This window comes from Oncorhynchus mykiss, chromosome 15 (assembly GCF_013265735.2).
Source record: "Oncorhynchus mykiss isolate Arlee chromosome 15, USDA_OmykA_1.1, whole genome shotgun sequence".
Lineage (NCBI taxonomy): Eukaryota > Metazoa > Chordata > Actinopteri > Salmoniformes > Salmonidae > Oncorhynchus > Oncorhynchus mykiss.
In genome coordinates this window covers 19,623,497-19,645,778 of record NC_048579.1, presented here as the reverse complement: position 1 = coordinate 19,645,778, position 22,282 = coordinate 19,623,497, and the positions used below count along the sequence as shown (strand labels likewise).

At 41.1% G+C, this 22,282-nt stretch overlaps 1 protein-coding gene across 19 annotated transcripts in view; it reads right to left on the bottom strand.

Annotated features, from left to right (window-relative positions):
• epb41l3a (erythrocyte membrane protein band 4.1-like 3a) overlaps positions 1-22,282 on the bottom strand; it is an 81,827-nt gene that overhangs the window by 34,332 nt on the left and 25,213 nt on the right. For 17 of the 19 annotated variants that reach the window (XM_036943997.1, XM_036944006.1, XM_036944008.1 and 14 more), the window contains exons 2-3: positions 2,257-2,369; positions 1,027-1,230 (exon numbers count right to left, since the gene is read on the bottom strand). In XM_036943997.1, coding sequence (XP_036799892.1) covers positions 1,027-1,080 — 54 coding nt within the window. In that variant the 5' untranslated portion in view covers positions 1,081-1,230; positions 2,257-2,369. Of the gene's footprint in view, positions 1-1,026; positions 1,231-2,256; positions 2,391-22,282 lie in introns of all 19 variants that reach the window. The other 2 variants (XM_036944005.1, XM_036944004.1) reach the window with 1 other exon arrangement.

Sequence of the window (22,282 nt, the reverse complement as noted above, 5' to 3'; positions counted from 1 at the left end):
TATCTCTCCTCCCCTGCCTTATCCACTCTCTTCCTTTTCTGTCCTCTCCTCCCTCATCGCTCTCCTCCCCTCTCTTATCCACCTTTCTCCCCCCCTATCTCTCCTCTGTCCTCTCTGCCAGGGAAAGAGCCAGTCAATAATCACTGCAACATGTTTAGCCCGGAGCCACACCCCTCTCTTCGCAGTGTCGCTTTCCCATGGCCACCTACACAGAGCGACCAGCAAACGACCGCGCCAACCGGCCACAATGCTTTATCTTTTTCCATTGAATGTACCGACTAATCTGGCCATATCCAGCCTGGGGCTCAAACTGCACTAATAGATTGGTTTCTCTCCAGTAGTTGGTCGACAGAGTTGGCTAGAAGCTGAAGAACAGAACCTCTGTTTTTTGTGGAGACAAAGCAGTAAATGTGTAGGAATGGACAGATTTATACAGAGTGATGGATGTCTGCTTAGAGGGAAAACGCCGGTGTTGGCCAAAAAACTGTCTGATTATGCGCCAGTGGGGGATGGGGTGTTTTTCAATGTATACAGCCAAGTATTAGGTCTAAGGGGAGTTTATTACAATAATGTTAAAAGCAGAGTGAATTCCATTGGGGCAAGCTTCCATAGTCTTTAATTATGTTAAGATCAGATAATACAGGAAATAAAGGAAGAGCCATGCATATAGATAAGCTTGCTAACCTATATTGTCAGCGTTAGTCTTCCAGTAGAATAAGACCATTAATGTCCACTCAATTCATGTAGACAGAGGTGACTTTGTAGAATGAGACGTCATCAATTCAGCTTGATAAAAAAACAATTTCAAGACAACTTTGAGCCAACCCCACAAAGTATGACTTGAGAAAGAAATTATAAGTCAGTGAGACTAACTTTGATAAATACATGTCCTGCCCCCTCTGATCCCTGGTGAACTCTGCAACACACACACACGCACACGCACACACCAACCCATCCCTACACGCACGTTAACCCACCTACCTGCAAAACTCCCCTCAACCCCAAGCGGTGACCCCCTCCACCCACCTCCACCACACAGGTGTAGTCGGAGCCATCAAGCAGGTTGACCTTGCACTGCATGGTCTTGTAGCTGCGGACGCTCCGGCCTCCACCGGGAGACCTGGACAGCTTACTGGTGGACGACCTGTGTGAGGTCCTGTCCTCCTCCACCTGCGATGGCTCAAGCTGATTCTCCTGTGGGACCACGCCTCCCTCCGCTCTCTCGCCCTTCTGGACAAGGGGGGCACAGGTTTTAACATAGCACTGTGATGAGAATGTTAAAGTGTGTTGATTATGATAATGTGTTGTTTTGGACTCAACAGGTTGTGACACGAATGGTCAAGTGGAATAAATAGTTGGTGGGCCGGATGAATGTGACGGAAATGTTAAAGTTATACTTCTGGATTTTGGCAATGAAGCCCTGTATCTACTCAGATTAACTTTCTATTTTTATGTCTTTGCGTCAGAGTGTGAATTACATCATGACATTCGGGAGGGGGAGCAATTTTTTTGATGATCCTAATAATAAATACATTATTTAAATGGGAAAAATAAATTACTTTTTAATGGGGCTTGAACACAACCAGTCATGATGCTGTAGATAAAGTTTGTTTTGCCAAAATCCAGAAGTATCCCTTTAAGGAGAAATTATTTGGACACTTGTTTATTATGAACCTGAATAGTACTACTGTGGCTGTTTGATATGTATCAAATGTTTCAAATTCAGACATTTAAAGCCTATTCCCACGTCATTTACTGTATAGGCTAAATGAGGATGACGGTGCCAAAGACAGTACAGTATGAAGATAGGTTTCTCCAATAGAAATACACGATCATGCTTGTAGGCGATGTCATAGCAACGCTGGCTAGCTAAGCTCAAGCTCAGAAACAGGTCATCAGGTCTAACGGCCGTCTTGTGCCGGACTGCGCATGTGCAGGCCGTTAAATCAAAGGCACTCCTTCGATATAAAGTGTTTTTGATGAAAATGCAAATGTTTTAGATTTGGATTGTCACTTTCATGAGGTTGGAGTAATAACATGTTTGACTACTTAAGTCATTGACTCGAATCTAGGTTGTGCCTTTAAATTTAGAGAAAATTTACAAATAAGGAATAATTTTCACTTGTCTCATTAACTTCACAAACCCTGGCCGTGTCTACTTGGCTTGCTTCACAACCGTTCCCGGAAGTCTCCCGATGTTGCACCTCTGGGTTTAGAAACTCTATGACGGTGCTATTTTTTGTGGGTGTGGCTTACCTGCTTCTTCCTGACAGGCGTGCTGTGGGCGGCGGCCGGGGGGAAAGAGTCCGCCTCCAGGAGTGGAACCGCACTGGCCTCCTGCTGGTCCGCGCTGGACTCTGAATTTGGTTCTGTCGTCATGACGATTCACCCTACAACACAGCAAATAAATACACACAAAAGAAGATGGAAGAATTTCGACTGAGACAAAAAAATAAAAAATTCAACACAAGACAACAGTTGCAACACATGCTCTAATACATGGCCACATTTCAAGATACAACTGAAATCTAACAAATTGAAAATGAAATGCTATAATAATCTGTACCCTGAATACTTTCTGCAATGCAGACATAATCATATTTCCAACCACCACACCGTCAATCTGAGGAAGAGATCCATATATGTGTTATTCTGGAATCAATCAAGAATAACCTGCATAGCAATGAAGTACACCTTCTCACTGCCGACGCCAAACATATCTAGGACAACAGCCATGATAAGAAGCTCTTGTAATGTGAAAGTCAACATTGATTTGACTACTAATGTATTTTACATAGCTTCAAGGTTGAAACAGAGGTGACACTACAGTACTTCTCTATATAATAAGCTTCCTTGAGACAGCAGTGATTCAACTCAGATTAAATCAGTGAAGAGTTGTGAGACACGTCACACTCGCCCCAGCATTAATATACCTCAATGTCTCATTGTGACAGTCCATCAGTGTCCACCAAGTGTCTTTCAAATTTAAATGAATCGAGGTGTAACTGGTAACTACAACAGTGCAGTACAATTTACAGTACTATATTTTTGATATGCATGATAATGGCCCCCTTTTCCATTGACAAACCATAAGGACTTATAATGTTGTGTATATGGGTTCCCCTGAGAACACACTATAATGGTACAACCACTTCAATATATTCAGCTGTCTGAAAGGACAAAGTCAGTAAAAAATATCAAATGTGTCTTTATTCTGTAAAGAAAACTACACTCTACACTCCATTACAGTTCATTCGCTTATCATCTGACACCTTATAAACAACCTATTACCATTTAATAATTCCCATGTGCTAACTCCAAAATAATCACAATGAATATGTATTAATGTCAGTAAGATGTATCCATGCTGTAATGAATCTGTAATAAATCTTAGTAGTAAGGAAAGGGCAACGTTAGTATGTGAACTTTAGCCAGCATAGCTGGAAGTGTTTGGCTGGGGAAGTGTGGCTTTCACACACGCACGTACGCTCACACACGCACTAACAGTGGGCTGTGGCAGGGTGGTCAGAGCTTTAGGGCTATTTATACTGTATCACCAGTGTTTACCCACAACATGGGACTGGGCTCATTTACCCCTTCAGGTCTACACACACATGGTGCAGGGTTTCCAGTATCACACACATAGACACACATGTGCACACACACACACACTAATGCACAAAAATATGGGCAAACACACACAGACATATTAAACGTAAACATGCTGAGGCATGCACACACATGCACGTAGACAGGTGCCATGACACCCCTACCCACACGTGGCCACTAAGGCCCATGGCAGTCAGAGTATGCAGGGTTCAAATATGTACCACACCCAATCAGCTACTACTGTAACGGCCAGTTAAGAGTTATGTTCTTTACTGCTTTCTCCCTCAGAAACTAAGTCAAAGTCGCACTTAAGTTGTTTGAACATCTTGCAAAAACATGCCCTCAGCAACACATCATGAACTGCCGTTGAACTCACTGCGTTCATTCCATAATGCTTTAATTCAATTAATGCTCAGCGTTGCGATGAATACAGATAATACAAAGACTCTGTGAGGTCCACCAGATACACATCCCCTAGAGAAACACTTTTGAGAGTATTTCATTCTTCCTCATTCAACAACGGGTTTATCCTAGCTGGGTTTGGAATGGGCTCTGTGGGCCGTAAGCCTGTGGAACCTTCTCTTGGTTTAATCTACAATCTGTAATATAGGTCAGTGTGCACTGCTGACCAGGCAGAAGGTTGTCAGACACACTATAAGCTCTCCATCCGTTTATTCCAACCAAAGAGGTGACGGATTGGAGGAGCCCAGCTATGAGGACCGGACCCTGTTGCCATGAAAACCATAAATATAAGCAATAAAAACGTCAACACCAATCTCCAAAATGATTTTCCATATCCGAGCTTCAGGAAAAAGCGGATGTAAAAGCTGGAAGGGAAGGGATGTAGACTAACTACGATAGGAGTATGTGTCTGCATAATGAACAAAATACAAAAAAAGAGGGCTGTGGCGGTCACGAAATTTCATCAGCTGGTGATTGTCAAGCAAATAAATGTCGGTCTCACGGTAATTGACCGTTAATTAACATAAACATATTTAGCATCTCCTGGCTTCCACACAGCCTACAAGACACTGATGCAGACCTTTGGAACATTTCCATTTTAAAAAGTCTAATAAATCCATGTAATATCGTCTACACCATCACAATAAATCCATGTAATATCATCTACACCATCACAATAAATCCATGTAATATCGTCTACACCATCACAATAAATCCATGTAATATCGTCTACACCATCACAATAAATCCATGTAATATCGTCTACACCATCACAATAAATCCATGTAATATCATCTACACCATCACAATAAATCCATGATTTATTTTAGACAGGTCTAAAGAAGGATGATATAAAGAAAATGTAGACTATTTCAGAAGAACAGAATAGCATACTCTGAGTTGTCCTCATTTAGCAGACAAGATGTGCTTAGAATTCTGTTGCATTATTTTATATTATTTAATAGTATGAAGAATACAATTGAACAAAGCTGAATAAAATATAAATATTTTCTCCAAACGATTTGAGGGAGTGCGCACATGCGGCTATTCTGTGTTGAGCGGTTAACAAAGAAATCGTTATTTTAGCTTCAAATGTTAATAAGCTACTAGGCCATTTCTTCACATTATAAGCACATGGCAGTAGGCTATTATAAACAGGAATGTTCCATTAGCGGGAAAACACCATTATCAAAAGGGACTACAAATGCGATTATTATAAAAGTGCATTTTTATGGTGAAAATGATCTTCCCTAAACATGAAAGCCACGAAACTGTTTATGCATGCCAGTTAGGCTCTAAACCCCTTGTAAAGCAAATTAATGTGCGTCATTTAAATATGTTTTTTGGCCACTTTAGTTGTGATATAAACCTTATCAAAACATATAGACCTATAGGCTAGGCTACTTGATGTGTGCAACTATGATTTGAAAAAGTCTGTTTCTTATACTGGGCATCATTCACAAGTGATAATATATAATATTGTCACCCATCAGACTATTCTTGATTTAATCTTGTCTTTACATATACAAAATAATATGTGTGTGAAATTTGCTGTGATTTAGAATGGACCATTATCATGCACCTGTATTGAAACAGTGGCAGTGGGGGAAAAATACATGTCATCTATGCACTTAAATAGCAGATGGAGGACGCTTTTCCCGTGATCATTTTCATGCCAGCCAGGTAGGCTATACTCCTGTTGTAAAGATAAGCAATGTGCTTAATATTAGGAAAGTTGCGAAATAAATATAATAGGCCTAGCCTATTCAGTAGAGGCCATCACTCTGTTTTCTCACCAAGTGCATAGCCTATGGAAATGTTGCGCAACATGAGCTCATGAAGTGTTTGATTCCATTTTCGAATATGTCAAAGTAATTAGAGGGACAATAGAGTGCTGAGTACCAGGCAGTTAGCACATTTGGTAGGCTACTAATGAGGTGTGGCGGTAATACGGTCACTGCAGCAGCCCTATGTAGGCCTAATGCAAATTCATCATCATAATGCAAAGATTCTTGTCAGAATGCATTAGCATCAATTTGTAAAAAGATGCCATATTACCTGCCAGTGTGGAGGTAATCAGAAAAATTATAGCATAATGGTAAATTATTATAACCTTTTACTAGAAACAATATTTCCCTGACTTGCATAACCTTAGCTTCGTTAACTTAACGTTGACTGCAAATATTGTATTATCTATCGACATTTACATATAGTGAAAGAATGTGTATTTTCTTGACAACAATACGCATATGTTTTACCTCTAAAGATGACAGAAATAGTAAATTGGCCAGGCAAAAAGTCAAGGTGTAAACTAAATGCCAGGGGAGAATTCAAAGAGGTAAAAAGACTGTGAGCGGATAAACGCTAATAACATTTACAGCCACACAACAAGGGCATTAGATTTTGAAATGAACCGCTCCCAAATGTGGCCTGTTCATATGTGCAGATGGGGAATATTATCTCGCCAAAAGTGATATTGGACGGGTGAAATTGGAGATTGGAACATAATTTTTTACTTTATAAAGGGTTTATAATTAGTTGACATACTGTCAGTTAAACACATTTAACTCCTTCGCTACAATTGTGAGCTGAGAAAGGACATATGAGAAATATATTACGCACACAAGCCCCTACCAATGATACCAACTGAAAACAGAATAGGAGCATAGATTGTGGAGAAGCTTGGATGAGGAGAGAGTGATCGACTAGCAATAAATAAAGTCAAGAGTCAAGCACCTGTCGCCCCCTTCCCCAAACCCCCCGCGCTACACCACCATAATTCTATTCATCTGCTGTAGGAGTAGTGATGAGTCTGTATTATTAATCTGCTGTAGGAGTAGTGATGAGTCTGTATTATTAATCTGCTGTAGGAGTAGTGATGAGTCTGTATTATTCATCTGCTGTAGGAGTAGTGATGAGTCTGTATTATTCATCTGCTGTAGGAGTAGTGATGAGTCTGTATTATTCATCTGCTGTAGGAGTAGTGATGAGTCTGTATTATTCATCTGCTGTAGGATTAGTGGTGAGTCTGTGACATAGAGACCATGAATGGAATGAGCTGACTAAACACAACCTTCCAGGCTGAAATTACAAATATTAGTGTGTGTGTGTGTCGGTGTGCGTGACTTTTTTCTTTATTTTTTTATATCACCTTTATTTAACCAGGTAGGCCAGTTGAGAACAAGTTCTCATTTACAACTGCGACCTGGCCAAGATAAAGCAAAGCAGTGCAACACAAACAACAACACAGAATAATACATGGAATAAACAAACATACAGTCAATAACACAATAGAAAAAAGTCTATACACAGTGTGTGCAAATGAGGTAAGATAAGGGAGGTAAGGCAATAAATAGCATTTAGCAATTAAACACTGGAATGAAAGATGTGCAGAAGATGAATGTGCAAGTAGATATACTGGGGTGCAAAGTAGCAAAAATAAATAACAGTATAGGGATGAGGTAGTTGGATGGGCTATTTACAGATGGGATATGTACAGGTGCAGTGATCTGTGAACTGCTCTGACAGCTGGTGCTTAAAGTTAGTGAGGGAGATGTGAGTCTCCAGCTTTAGTGATTCTTGCAATTCGTTCCAGTCATTGGCAGCAGAGAACTGGAAGGAAAGGTGGCCAAAGGAGGAGTTGGCTTTGGAGGTGACGAGTGACATATACCTGCTGGAGCGCGTGCAACAGGTGGGTGCTGCTATGGTGACCAGTGAGCTGAGATAAGGCGGGGCTTTACCTAGCAAAGACTTATAGATGACCTGGAGTCAGTGGGTTTGGCGACGAATATGAAGCGAGGGCCAGTGAACGAGATCATACAGGTCGCAGTGGTGGGTAGTATATGGGGCGTTAGTGACAAAACGAATGGCACTGTGATAGACTGCATCCAATTTGCTGGGTAGAGTGTTGGAGGCTATTTTGAAAATGACATCGCATGAAGTCGAGGATCGGCAGGATAGTCAGTCTTTTTCGAGGGTATGTTTGACAGCATGAGTGAAGGATGCTTTGTTTCGATATAGGAAGCCGATTCAAGATTTAATTTTGGATTGGAGATGCTTAATGCGAGTCTGGAAGGAGGGTTTACAGTCTAACCAGACACCTAGGTATTTGTAGTTGTCCACATATTCTAAGTCAGAACCGTCCAGAGTAGTGATGCTGGACAGGCGGGCAGGTGCGGGCAGAAATCGGTTGAAGAGCATGCATTTAGTATTACTAGCATTTAAGAGCAGTTGGAGGCCATGGAAGGAGAGTTGTATTGCACTGAAGCTTGTCTGGATGTTAGTTAACACAGTGTCCAAAGAAGGGCCAGAATTATACAGAATGGTGTCGTCTGCGTAGAGGTGGATCAGGGAATCACCTGCAGCAAGAGTGACATCATTGATGTACACAGAGAAAATAGTCGGCCTGAGAATTGAACCCTGTGGCACCCCCATAGAGACTGCCAGAGGTACGGACAGTCCCTCAGATTTTACACACTGAACTCTGTCTGAGAAGTAGTTGGTGAACCAGTCATTTGAGAAACCAAGGCTGTTGAGTCTGCCGATAAGAATGTGGTGACTGACAGAGTCGAAAGCCTTGGCCAGGTTGATGAATACCTCTGCACAGTATTGTCTCTTATCGATGGCGGTTATGATATCGTTTAGGACCTTGAGCGTGGCTGAGGTGCACCCATTACCAGCTCGGAAACCAGATTGCATAGCGGAGAAGGTACAGTGGGATTCAAAATAGTCGGTGATCTGTTTGTTAAGTTGGCTTTCGAAGACCTTAGAAAGGCAGGGTAGGATAGATATAGGACTGTAGCAGTTTGGGTCTAGAGTGTCTCCCCCTTTGAAGAGGGGGATGACCGCGGCAGCTTTCCAATCTTTGGGGATCTCAGACGATACAAAAGAGAGGTTGAACAGGCTAGTAATAGGGGTTGCAACAATTTCGGCAGATCATTTTAGAAAGAGAGGGTCCAGATTCTCTAGCCCTGTTGACTTGTAGGGGTCTAGATTTTGCAGCTTTTTCAGAACATCAGCTATCTGGATTTGGGTGTAGGAGAAATGGGGGCGTCTTGGGCAAGTTTCTGTGGGGGGTGCAGGGCTGTTGACCAGGGTAGGGGTGGCCAGGTGGAAAGCATGGCCAGCCGTAGAAAAATGCTTATTGAAATTCTCAATTATTGTGGATTTATCGGTGGTGAGAGTGTTTCCTAGCCTCAGTGCAGTGGGCAGCTGGGAGGAGGTTCTCTTATTCTCCATGGACTTTACTGTGTCCCAGAACATTTTGGAGTTTGTGCTTCAGAATGCAAATTTCTGTTTGAAAAAGCTAGCCTTTGCTTTCCTACTAATGGGTCACTGGCTGGTTAACTCATCCAGGCCCGGATAGACTCAATACTGCTTCACCACCAGGGAAGCCCTGTGAGGCTACAGCCAGTGACTCTACAGAACATCTCTGATGTAGTCAGGGAATTCTGGTTCATATAAATGCTATGTTGTTGATTTCAATCATTTTAATCTGGTGTTTGAATTGGGAATGACTCTGAGCACTTATTGGTTCAAGCTGGTCGGTCTATTGAACAGGTTGACAGCACGTCAGCAGACTAACTGACATCAGCATCACTCCGATAAAGCAGTGAGCCATAATCATCTCTCTCTCCTGTCAAGCTTGTTTGATGTTTGCCTCTGCCTCAGGGTGATTCTAGCTTTGTTTGGAACACAGAGAGTTGACTTTGCTTTACAGAGACTAAAAACGTCCGGGGTCAAAGAGGACGAAAGACACTACAGCCCAGATATAAAAGAATAATGCAATCAAACAAGAGAGGGAGGGGCTAGCGAGCGAGATAACGCTTGAGCGAGTTTGAGATAGAGAAGATTAAAGCTTACAAAAGATCAGGACATTCTCATCTCAATTGCGTTTTACACCACATCAAACAAATGTGTAGCAAACAGGAAGAAGGCAACGGCTGAGTTTCCTCTCGTTTCTTTCAGTGAGCAAAAAATATCCCACAGCATGCTCTGCTTCTCAGAGGCTGATAGGTACTGATGGGAGCTGCTCCGAGCACTCCACCAAAGGGGATATTGAGAAATATTCTGAGACAGCCCCACTGACCCCTGGAGAGAGAGAAATGGGACGTGTCCCAATCCTCTAACGTAGGATTTTATTTCCCCCATGTCTCTTTACTTCTATTGCGGTTCAGGGATGAAATCAGGCACACAGAGTGAACACTGTTAGATAGGTGCTATCTAGTACCAAAAATGGTTATTTGGCTGTCCCCATAGGAGAACCCTTTGAAGAACCCCTTTTGGTTTCAGGTAGAACCCTTTTGGTTCAATGTAGAACTCTTTTGGGTTCCATGTAGAACCCTTTCCACAGAGGGTTCTACATGAAACCCAAAAGAGTGCTACCTGGAACCAAAAAGGTTTCTCCTATGGGGACAGCAGCAGAACCCTTTTAGAACCCTTTTTTTCTGAGAGTGAAGGAACCCTATTCAATCAAAGTAAAGAATGTTTACTTTACAGTTTCAAGTCAACTGCAAAACATGCTTTTCTGCTGTGCAAGGACTTTCTGGTAATTTATTACTAGGTTTAATGGAAGTAGGTTGACCACATTTAAAATACCCAAATGCGGGATGATTTTGCGGAACATTCGCAGGACAGTGTAGCCTACTATAATATTTCTAAAGAGATTACATTATAAGTGTACAGATGTAGGATCTTAATTTGATCACCCTGTTGCAGGATAACTTGTAGTGCATTTGAGGTTTAAAAATACTTCTGAAGTTTGTAATTTCCACTATGTCAGACTTGATTTTCCCTTACGAAAAATGTATCAACACTTACAAAAATGCCCATTAATTATAATCCACATAATAATTCATATTTCCACATAATAATTCATACTTCCTAAAATCCTACATCTGTAGCCTACTGTGCATCACATTTTCAAAAAATATTATCACTATTGTCCATGCTCTGCAAAACACCTTGACAAAAGGAGCCCCAAAAAAAGACACAAAGGTGGCCATTGTTGCGGTAGTTACTATGGCAACATTAAAGATAGTCCAGGCTAAACAGCAGGAACACCAGTAAACTGCAGCCCAATTTAGGCCAGCAAAGCAGTCTTCTGTTGGACTAATATTAAAGCAGCAGAGAAAACAGAACAAACAAGAAAGATCCCATGAAGGTCAGGAAATCCTTTCTAGCCATACTGATACAAGGAAATTATAATCCTCAAATGTTGTAATTGTTCTGGATTTTCGCTTGAAAAATCATGAGACAAATTTGCATTTCTCTACGTTCCTAGTAAGCAGAAATCTGAATTATTCAAGCCATCATCTGAAGGTTATTTATTTATCAGAAAAAAGGAGTAAAAATGTACTTGACAAAGGAGCTGATATTTCAACCAGAATTAATCAACTTTCATGACCAATGAAGCAAGGGTGGGAATTCAAGAGAAAACAGGATTTCACCACAGAGATAAAGGCCAGTAGTTCCACAAAAAATAACATGTCATCCATACTGAACAAAAATATAAACGAGTTACAGTTCATATAAGGAAATCAGTCATTTTCAGCTTTCAGGAATTGTGTACAGATCCTTGCGACAATGGGCCTCAGGATCTCAGGATCACAATGCAATTGTGTTAGTTTTCCGTAGCTTACAGTATGTCTGCCTACGGTTGGACATTTTGGGGAATATTCTGAGGTGGAAACTTTCTGTGGGAATTAATGGGAATTAATGGGAATACATGGGAATTAACGGAAATATATGCAAATTAATATTAATACCATTTAAATGTAGATGTTTTTTGCATTGGATATATTTACCATATCATATGGAGACAGAAACATAAACCTTTTACCTTATCATAAGTAGACATAATTGCAAATGATTAAATCCTTCCAATAGAAATTTAAAAAACAATTTAGTTACGAATTGAACTTAAATTAGAAGAGTTTGTATTTTTGTATTTATTATTGATCCCATTTGCTGCTGCCAAAGCAGCAGTTATACTTCCTGGGGTCCATCAAAATTAAGGCAGGTTATACCATTTTAAAACATTACAATACATTCACAGATTTCACAACACACTGTGTGCCCTCAGGCCCCTACTCCACCACTACCACATATCTACAGTACTAAATCCATGTGTATGTATAGTGTGTATGTTAGTGTGTGTGTGTATGTTAGTGTGGGTGTGTGTGTGTGTGTGTGTGTGTGTGTGTGTGTGTGTGTGTGTGTGTGTGTGTGTATGTGCATGAGTTCCATGTAGTCATGGCTCTATGTAGTACTGTGTGCCTCCCATAGTCTGTTCTGGACTTGGGGACTGTGAAGAGACCTCTTGTGGCATGTCTTGTGGGGTATGCATGGGTGTCCGAGCTGTGTGCCAGTAGTTTAGACAGACAACTTGGTGCATTCAACATGTCAATACCTCTCATGAATAAAAGTAGTGATGAAGTCAATCTCTCCTCCACTTTCAGCCATGAGAGATTGACATGCATTTTATTAATATTAGCTCTGTGTTCATCCAAGGGCCAGCCATACTGCCCTGTTCTGAGCCAATTGCAATTTTCCAAAGTCCTTTTTTGTGGCACCTGACCACACGATTGAACAGTAGTCAAGGTGCGACAAAACTAGGGCCTGTAGGACCTGACTTGTTGATAGTGTTGTTAAGAAGGCAGAGCATCGCTTTATTATAGACAGACTTCTCCCCATCTTAGCTACTACTGCATCAATATGTTTTGACCATGACAGTTGTCACAATCTAGTGTTACGCCAAGTAGTTTAGTCATCTCAACTTGCTCAATTACCACATTATGTATTACAAGGTTTAGTTGAGGTTTAGTGTTTAGTTTTGTTCCAAATACAATGCTTTTAGTTTTAGAAATATTTAGGACTAACTTATTCCTTGCCACCCACTCTGAAACTAACTGCAGCTCTTTGTTGAGTGTTGCAGTCATTTCAGTCGCTGTAGTAGCTGACGTGTATAGTGTTGAGTCATCTGCATACATAGAAACTCTGGCTTTACTCAAAGTCAGTGTCATGTCGTTAGTGAAAATTGGAAAAAGGAAGGGGCCTAAACAGCTATGCTGGGGAATTCCTGATTCCATGTGAAGAGTTGACTATAATCCATCGCATCTCCCAAAAACAGTTTTTTACATACATCTTTAAAATGTCTAGAAACAAAATCTTTGGTTGTCTTCCTCTCAGGCTTCCATGTCTTCTCCCTGGACCTCCTCAATGTCCACCTCTTGAACATCAGACTCTGAGGCCTCATCTTCACTGTCACTTTCCAACCTTGTAGAGGATGGGTCATTGTCAGGCTCAAAAAACCTCAAATTTGCCCAGATGGCAACAAATTCTTCAACCCTTGTTTTGGTCAGCCTGTTGCGTGCTCTGGTGTGTGTGTTCCCAAACAAGGACCAGTTGCGCTCTGAGGCGGCTGATGTTTGTGGGATTTGGAGGATGATGGAGGCAACAGGGGAAAGATCCTCAGATCCACAAAGTCCCTTCCACCAGGTGGTTGATGAGATATGTTGGCACGACTGCCATATCACATCTCCATCCCAAAGCCCTTGCTTGGAAGTGTACTTCGCCAGACTGCCAAGAACCTTGCCCTCATCCAGGCCAAGGTGGCGAGACATGGTAGTGATGACACCATAAGCCTTGTTAATCTCTGCACCAGACAGGATGCTCTTGCCAGCATTCTTGGGGTCCAACATGTACTCTGCAGCGTGTATGGGCTACAGGCAGAAGTCTTCATGCTTTCTGATGTATTTCAGAACTGCAGTTTCCTCTGCTTGGAGTAACAGTGAAGTGTGCAGAGCAGCACGGATTTCTTCTCTTACATCTGCAAGCAGAGTCTGAACATCAGACAGATGTGTGCAGATGCGTGCAATCTGTGCAATGGCTACTGCTCCAGGTTTCAGGAGTATCAGGCTGCTTACCACTCTCTTCCAAAATACATCATCCAGGAGGATCCTCTTGATGGGGCTGTCCATATCGGCAGACTGTGATATAGCCATTTCTTGGAGAGACACCTTCCCCTACAGGAGACTGTCAAACATGATGACAACACCACCCCAACGGGTGTTGCTGGGCAGCTTCAATGTGGTGCTCTTATTCTTCTCACTTTGCTTGGTGAGGTAGATTGCTGCTATAACTTGATGACCCTTCACATACCTAACCATTTCCTTGGCTCTCTTGTAGAGTGTATCCATTGTTTTCAGTGCCATGATGACCTTGAGGAGGATTCAATGCATGAGCAGCACAGCCAATGGGTGTGATGTGAGGGTAGGACTCCTCCACTTTAGACCAAGCAGCCTTCATGTTCACAGCATTGTCTGTCATCAGTGCAAATACCTTCTGTAGTCCAAGGTCATTTATGACTGCCTTCAGCTCATCTGCAATGTAGAGACCGGTGTGTCTATTGTCCTATGTGTCTGTGCTCTTGTAGAATACTGTTTGAGGGGTGGAGATTATGTAGTTAATTATTCCTTGCCCACAAACATTTGACCACCCATCAGAGATGATTGCAATACAGTCTGCTCTCTCTATGATTTGCTTGATCTTCACTTGAACTCTGTTGAACTCTGCATCGAGCAAATGAGTAGATAAAGCATGTCTGGTTGGAGGGGTGTTTGCTGGGCAAAGAACATTCAGAAATCTCTTCCAATCCACATTGCCTGTGAGCATCAGAGGTGAACCAGTTGCATACAAAGCTCGAGCAAGACATTCATCAGCATTTCTCTGACTACGTTCCTCCATTGAGTCAAAAAAACTTTGGATTCCAGGAGGACCAATAGCTGTTGCTATCGATAAAGTGTCTGATTCATCATTTTCACCTCAAATAGAAGTAGAGGGACTTTTGTCAGAGGTTGCTTGTTGTGAGCGCTGAGGGAACTTTATGCACTTTGCCGGATAATTCTGCATCTTTGTTGCCTTCTTCACATATGATTTGGCACAATATTTGCAAATGTACACAACTTTTTCTTCTACACTAGCTGCAGTGAAATGTCTCCACACATCAGATAGTGGCCGTGGCATTTTCCTGTAAACATTAGAAAAAAATGAGTAAAGAAATTCCAAATACAATTTCATGTACAGATAAATAGTTAAGTAGTTAGATTAAATAACTCCTTTGTAAGATAAATGTTTTAAAATTAAACATCTATGAAAACATGTGAATTAACACTCCTCAGTTAGTAGGCCCAAGCAAGCTAAAACCCACATGGTAGCAAAAACTAACTAGCAGAAATTGTTGACAAGTTAGAAACAATTTAAACACACTTTGCTGTAGGCTACTATTTACTAGTTAACAAAAAATAATATGTCTTATAAAATATATTCACCCCACCCAGTATTGTAATGAAAAATTACCATAAAAATGTTTTTGTCCTTGGCTCAGACAGTGTAGTAGTGTGGGCTCGATAGCATCTCATTAGTGTGCAAGATCTTGAGAATCAGCTGTACATGTGATGGAAGAGTGCATTGCACATGTGAAGGAAGAATGCACTGTGCATGCAGAGGGTTGCAATTCCATTGAATTGGGGATAGTTTTACCAAAATATGCCACAAGACATAGAATTGCCTTATGTGTATCCCACAAAAAAAGCTTCACTGTTATAAGCTAACATTTTTGATGAATTTAAGCAAAATTCCCCAAATTCCAGGGCTTAAATTCCTATGGAAAATTTCCGGAAGGTTTTCGACCCTTTGCAACCCTATGTCTGCCCATACCATAACCCCACCTTCCCCACGGGGCACTCAATTCATAACGTTGACATCAGCAAACCACTCGCCCACATGACACCATACATGTGGTCTGCGGTTATGAGGCCAGTTGGAGGTACTGCCAAATTCTCTAAAATGACATTGGAGGCAGCTTATGGTAAAGAAATTAACATTAAATTATCTGGCAACAGCTCTGTTGGGCATTCCTGCAGTCAGCATGCCAATTGCACGCTCCCTCAAAGCTTGAGACGTCTTTGGGCATAGTGTTGTATGACAAAACTGCACATTTTGGAGTGGCCTTTTATTGTCCCCAGCACAAGGTGCACCTGAGTAATGATCATGCTGTTTAATCAGCTTTATTGATCTGCCACACCTGTCAGTGGTATGGATTATCTTGGCAAAGGAGAAATTCACACTAACAGGGATGTAAACAAATTTGTCCACAATATTTGAGAGATATAAGGTTTTTGTGTGCATGGAACATTTCTGGGATCTTTTATTTCAGCTCATGAAACATGGGAACAACACTTTACATGTTGTGTTCAGTGTAAAACAAATGCGTAGCTTCTTCAACCTTCGGTGAACACTGATGTATGTTCTTTTTCATACAAGCCTCTTGCTAAAGCCCCAGTGGAAAACGTCTTTCTGGGCTACCATTGTATCATGAATGATGCTCTCTCTTTATTGGTCTCTCTCCCTTTCTCTCTCTCTATCTGTCTCTTTCTCGCCCGTTGGTGCCTATAATTAGCAAGGATGCCAATATGGGTTGGGTTGGGCACAGCTGTGCAGAGAATGCATGCGTGTACTGGTATCTTTTACACACAGAATGCCGACTGCTGTCGAAAAAGATGGCCACTCTGACCTTTTCTGACACTGTATCTGGAGTCCTCATCAAAAGACTGTCTGTCTGTGGACCTGTGGGACTCTTCTAGAGAGCATATATCATCAAACAATGGCCTTTCTTCTAGTCAGACAGACCTGGGTTCAAATGGTGTTTGTTTCTGTTCAAATTCTTTAATTGCGCTTGATTGAGCTTGTCTGGAGAAATGGAAAATGCCCAAAAGTGCAAACCCCGCTTATTTGGCATTTCAGGTAGGCTTAAACAAATGCTCAAAGTATCTGAAGGAAAACAAACAATATTTGAACCCAGTGTGTCCTCTAGTTCTGACTACACATTCTCTTTATGGACAGTATTACCTTTGAATAGTCTCCTCTCCTCTGACTAGATTACATCTGAACCCTTCTTCTCCTATCTCTATTTACAGCACAGAGAGTACAGACTAGGGCTGAACGATTAACTGAAATGTCTGTTCTTTTTCAGTTTTCAGTCTTATGAACAATCCTCCTTTTTTTATCAACTAGTCTGATAAATTCATATATTCTTTCTACAGCTTATCAGCGTACACCCAATATGTTCCCACTGTTGATAATGCTTATTATGCATTATGGTTGAACCAAAAGATTACATGTAACAAAATTAAATTGGAAACAATTAAATATATACTGTATATTGCATTTAATTCAATAATAATGTACAGTATGTTGACGCTAATATTATGTACAATATCTAATTATGTTGACATATGATAACATTAGCCTAATATATTCAACATGTTGTAAACTATTGTCTTTTAACAGTTTCAATCAAATCATTCTCATCAACCTAATAATTGACACACCCCTCAATATTGTCATTGTCTACATAACCGTTGGTGGTTTACAAAATAAATAACTGGGAGTTTATATGTAGAGTATATAGCTTACAGTTTATTTGCCATTAGTCAGCACCTCTACACTAAATAATTTCTCGGCTTTTTATTTTTCAGTTTTTAAACAACTAATTAACTGACGTCAGTTCAATTATTTAAATTCCATTTAGTTCTGTTTTTTTGTGAGCTTGATGCTCAGTTTCTGTGGAGAAAAATCTTATCTAGCCCAAACTATGCGATATAGTAGATGTTTATAGTTTCCAACAGGCCAATATTCTACATAGTTTAGCACAGGAAATGTGGTAATTAACTACAATAACCATAATCCATTGCACGTCCGCTTACTTGTCAGGTCTCGGTCTGTGTGGAGCATGCGAGAGAGATAGAAAGCAGTTGCATTGCGGGGCTTTCTCTACCTACAAATACGTGATCTAGGCGATTGATTGTTGGTATTCAGCAGTAATAAAAGTGCCTAATCTACTTTGAAGAACTACTAAAATAGTAAATTTGTCAGGCTATATAGGCAGCAGCTCTATAGAGATGAGATGTTGGCTTGGAATGAAATAATAAAGTCATCGACTAAAACAAATATTTAAGTAATGTGAATAAATTATGTTAATAAGTGATAAGCAGTAATGTGCAGTCACTGCCATCATAGGACTTTTATTAATAGTTTTATTCTGTGTTGTTACAGCATTCAACCCACAAAATGCAAAGAAATTGAAAACAGTGATATTTTTTTATAGTCGAAACGACCTCAAAAAGCACTAATCGCTCAGCACTAGTACTGACAGAAGTCCTCTTCAGATCTTATCTTACGCTTGCTTCCTTCAATTATTGTTCTCCCTTGAATTATTCCCAAATAACCAGTGTCTCCTTCAATCTGATTGCATTGCTTTCTTCCCCTTCAGCTAATAGAACCGGTGGGCCGGCAGTGGACCGGCAGAGTCCAGAGACCCCCCAGCCAATTACCCAGTTCAATGCCACAGCTGGTCCTCTTTACCAAACAGCCCTACAATTTAACCAACCACAATACCAGGATTCAACCCAGACCACCCAGGGAGAGGGGGGAAAGCAACAGTAGCCCACATGAGTGAGGGAACACAATTCCACAATGAATGACCTCCCTTAGGGAAATTGGAGGAACAAACAGAGGGGGAGCTAGCTATCAGCACATCTGTGTTCCCCCATCACAAAGCATCCAAAAGTGTGAAGTAGAACAAACACACTGGAAGGAGTTGATTCTGTCTGTCACAATGCGCTAAAAGCCTATCACAGAAGAAACCTGTTTTGTCCAACTAAATAACCCCAAGGCAGATTAGAAATGGTCTTGAGGGAACCATTGATCTGGATGGGAGAGAGGTTCAATCAGCTGACACGGTTTAGATGAGCCTAGTTACTTATTGTTTGGCTCTCCCTGGTAGGTGGATTAAAGACCTTTATACTCAATCATTGACCCAAAACAACACTGCTCATGAATAAAGAATAAGTCTAATATATGACATCTACACAACCATTGATAACTTATTTCCTGAAATGAAGAGAATATTATTACAATTACAAATACATAGTTTTTTTATGAGGTATCATTAACAGAGTCAGCTACTGTAACCTAGAATGTTTTTCCATTCAACTCTACCCCTTTGAAGCCAAAACAAACACGCCTGCAACTGTAATAACAGTGTCTCATGTGGCATAATATTGATGATATTAAAGAGATAGTTTGGGATTTTGGCAATGAAGCCCTTTATCTACTTCCCCAGAGTCAGATGAACTCGTGGATACTATTTTTATGTATGCTAGCTGTACCCAAAGACTTCCACTATTTGTGCTAAGCTAGTTAGCATTGGCCCGTGAACCTAACTCTAACTTCCTTCATACTGGACGCAGCTCTGTACTGTAAGTCGGTCTGGATAAGAGTGTCTCCTAAGTGACTAAAATTTAAATGTTAATGAGAAATATGAATTATTCAATCAGGTCCATCTAAGAGCAAACAGAAACCTGGTTAAGATGAGAAAATTCTAATAATTATAAGGGTAAAAGAAATTGAGTTTAGATCCCAATTAAAATAAGGCATGTACTGATCTGATCTGCATACTGAGCTCCAATAGTTTTTTTTCTCCCTTTGATAGACGTTCTCATCATAGAGAATCTCCCATGGACTCTAAAGCAGGATCGCACCATTATATTACTGAATGATACAGTACTATCCACAGATCCACACAATTACAGAGTATAGTACGTAAAGGCTGTCATTCAAACATCTAGGACAGCCGCCAGGCACACTGTGAAGATTATGATCCATCGATATAGGCCTATACACTGTCTACAGGCCTATACACTGTCAGAGTATTATGATTATAAATGGAGAATACAACTTCCAAAAACCTAAATACAACCTCTATAAAAATGTTTGATAACACTTCACATTTACCATGGAGTAAAGTGGTAATAACATGGTTAAAGTATATTATAAACTGGGTGGTTCAAGCTCTGAATGCTAATTGGCTGACAGCCGTGGTATATCTGACCATATACCACAGGTATGACAAAACATTTATTGTTACTGCTCTAATTGCATTGGTAACCAGTTTATAATAGCAATAAGGCACCTCAGGGGTTTGTGATATATGGCCAATATACCACGGCTAAGGGCGTTCATTCGTGCCTAAGAACAGCCCTTAGCCGTGGCATATTGGCCATATACCACATCTCCTCGGGCCTTATTGCTTAAGTAACACGTTATACAGTAGTTGTTGCTGTTTACAATGTAAATGTTACTACCTGAATTCTATATAATCAGACTTTAACTCCTCTAAACTGCTCATGGTTCAACTCATAGGCCAGGGGTAGTCAACTCTGACCCTACGAGGTCTGCTGGTGTTCTATTCTACCTGATCATTAATTGCATACACCTGGTGTCCCAGGTCTAAATTTGTCCCTGATTAGAGGGGAACAATGAAACAATGCAGTGGATATGGCTTTGAGGCCCAGAGTTGAGTTTGAGGGCCATAGGCTTATATCAAGGAAAGGAATGGCAATGTTTCGCAAAAAAAACTAAGAGAAAAAAAATTGCTGAGTTACTGCATATATCTCTTTCAATGTGATTGAATTATCCTGATGACAAAGCAGCAGCACACTTACAAGGCTTGCTGATTGACATTCACTAGCCCTTCAGTTATGAGAATAATAGGCTTACAACAGTGGTATAGGAGTTGAACTGGGCCTGACTGTCTATTATTCAAAGTCTGTGGCGCTGTCCTTGGTGCTGTTGCAATGCTAAAACACAGCTCCTTGAGTCACAAACAAGTCCTGCTTTCCACTTTTACATAAAACATGCATGTCTTGTAAATTAGTCTCCATGCAGTAATCTGAGTGACTGTATACTTACACACAAGGCAGTCTTTTTGAACTCTCTTGACTACGCGGCGGCATGTAGCCTAGCAGTTAAGAGCGTTGGGCCTGTGACTGAAAGGTCGCCGGTTCGAATCCCTGAAAAGTCTGCCGATGTGCCCTTGAGCACGGCACCTAACCCTAACTGCTCCTGTAAATCAGTCTGGATAAGAGCGTCTGATAAATTACTGAAATGTAAATGTACTAGAGGTGCACAACCAAAGGACTTTACACTGCTATTGATAGAAAAGTCCCTTGGTATCTTCGTATTATTTCTGCTTTGCTCTGAATAGGCTGCTGCTCTGTGACTTGTTCCACTGTAGCCTAGATCCTGTGATTGAAACACTCGACACAGAGGCCAAAAGCCACTGGCCCATATTTAGACTGAGAAATCCATTCCAGACAAGCCAAGCATTGTTATTTGGCCCCCATTACTCCACCACAGTACTACCCCACATATCACACTATAAATCTAGTATTTTGTGTTTTTACTCACAGGGTGGCCAGTATGGAAATGTATGCACTCACTACTGTAAGTTGCTCTGGATAAGAGCGTCTGCTAAATGACCAAAACGTAAACTGTTATGGTAAGAGATGCTGTATGTGTAACGTTCTCCCATGTAACCTTACACCGCTGCACAGTAGCAGTATTGTTGCAGTAGTCCGTGGTCAGCATAACACACTTTAATAAGCCATCCATCAAAGTCATATAGTGTAGGACATAAGGATGATACGCGTCCATGAGAAAAATGGAACCCATCCACTGCTCCTGGACTGAAGAGCTTTACAGAAGGTTTAAACCCAGCATGGCTTCAGCAGCTGGACTGAAGAGCTTTACAGAAGGTTTAAACCCAGAATGGCTTCAGCAGCTGGACTGAAGAGCTTTACAGAAGGTTTAAACCCAGCATGGCTTCAGCAGCTGGACTGAAGAGCTTTACAGAAGGTTTAAACCCAGCATGGCTTCAGCAGCTGCACTGAAGAGCTTTGCAGAAGGTTTAAACCCAGCATGGCTTCAGCAGCTGGACTGAAGAGCTTTGCAGAAGGTTTAAACCCAGCATAGCTTCAGCAGCTGGACTGCTCCTTTCTTCTATCCGAGGCCTTATAACCATTATGTTGAATCAAAAGCTATTTTACTAATATTGACCAATGGTTGGCTGAGCTCTAGCCAAGATAAAGGATATTGGTGTTAGTGAAACTGCAGCAATATGCTTATTTGTTTACTTCTCTGTTAGCCTCAACAGGCTGAGAGTGAGTCACTTTCTGAGGTGTGGTCACTGGTCAAAACACAACCCTAGCATGCAGCTCACGTAAAGGAAACCATGACAATCACTATTCTGTGGACCCTACTGCTATTTGGAGAGAGTAAGTATTGGTATGGACACACATTGATGCCCTAC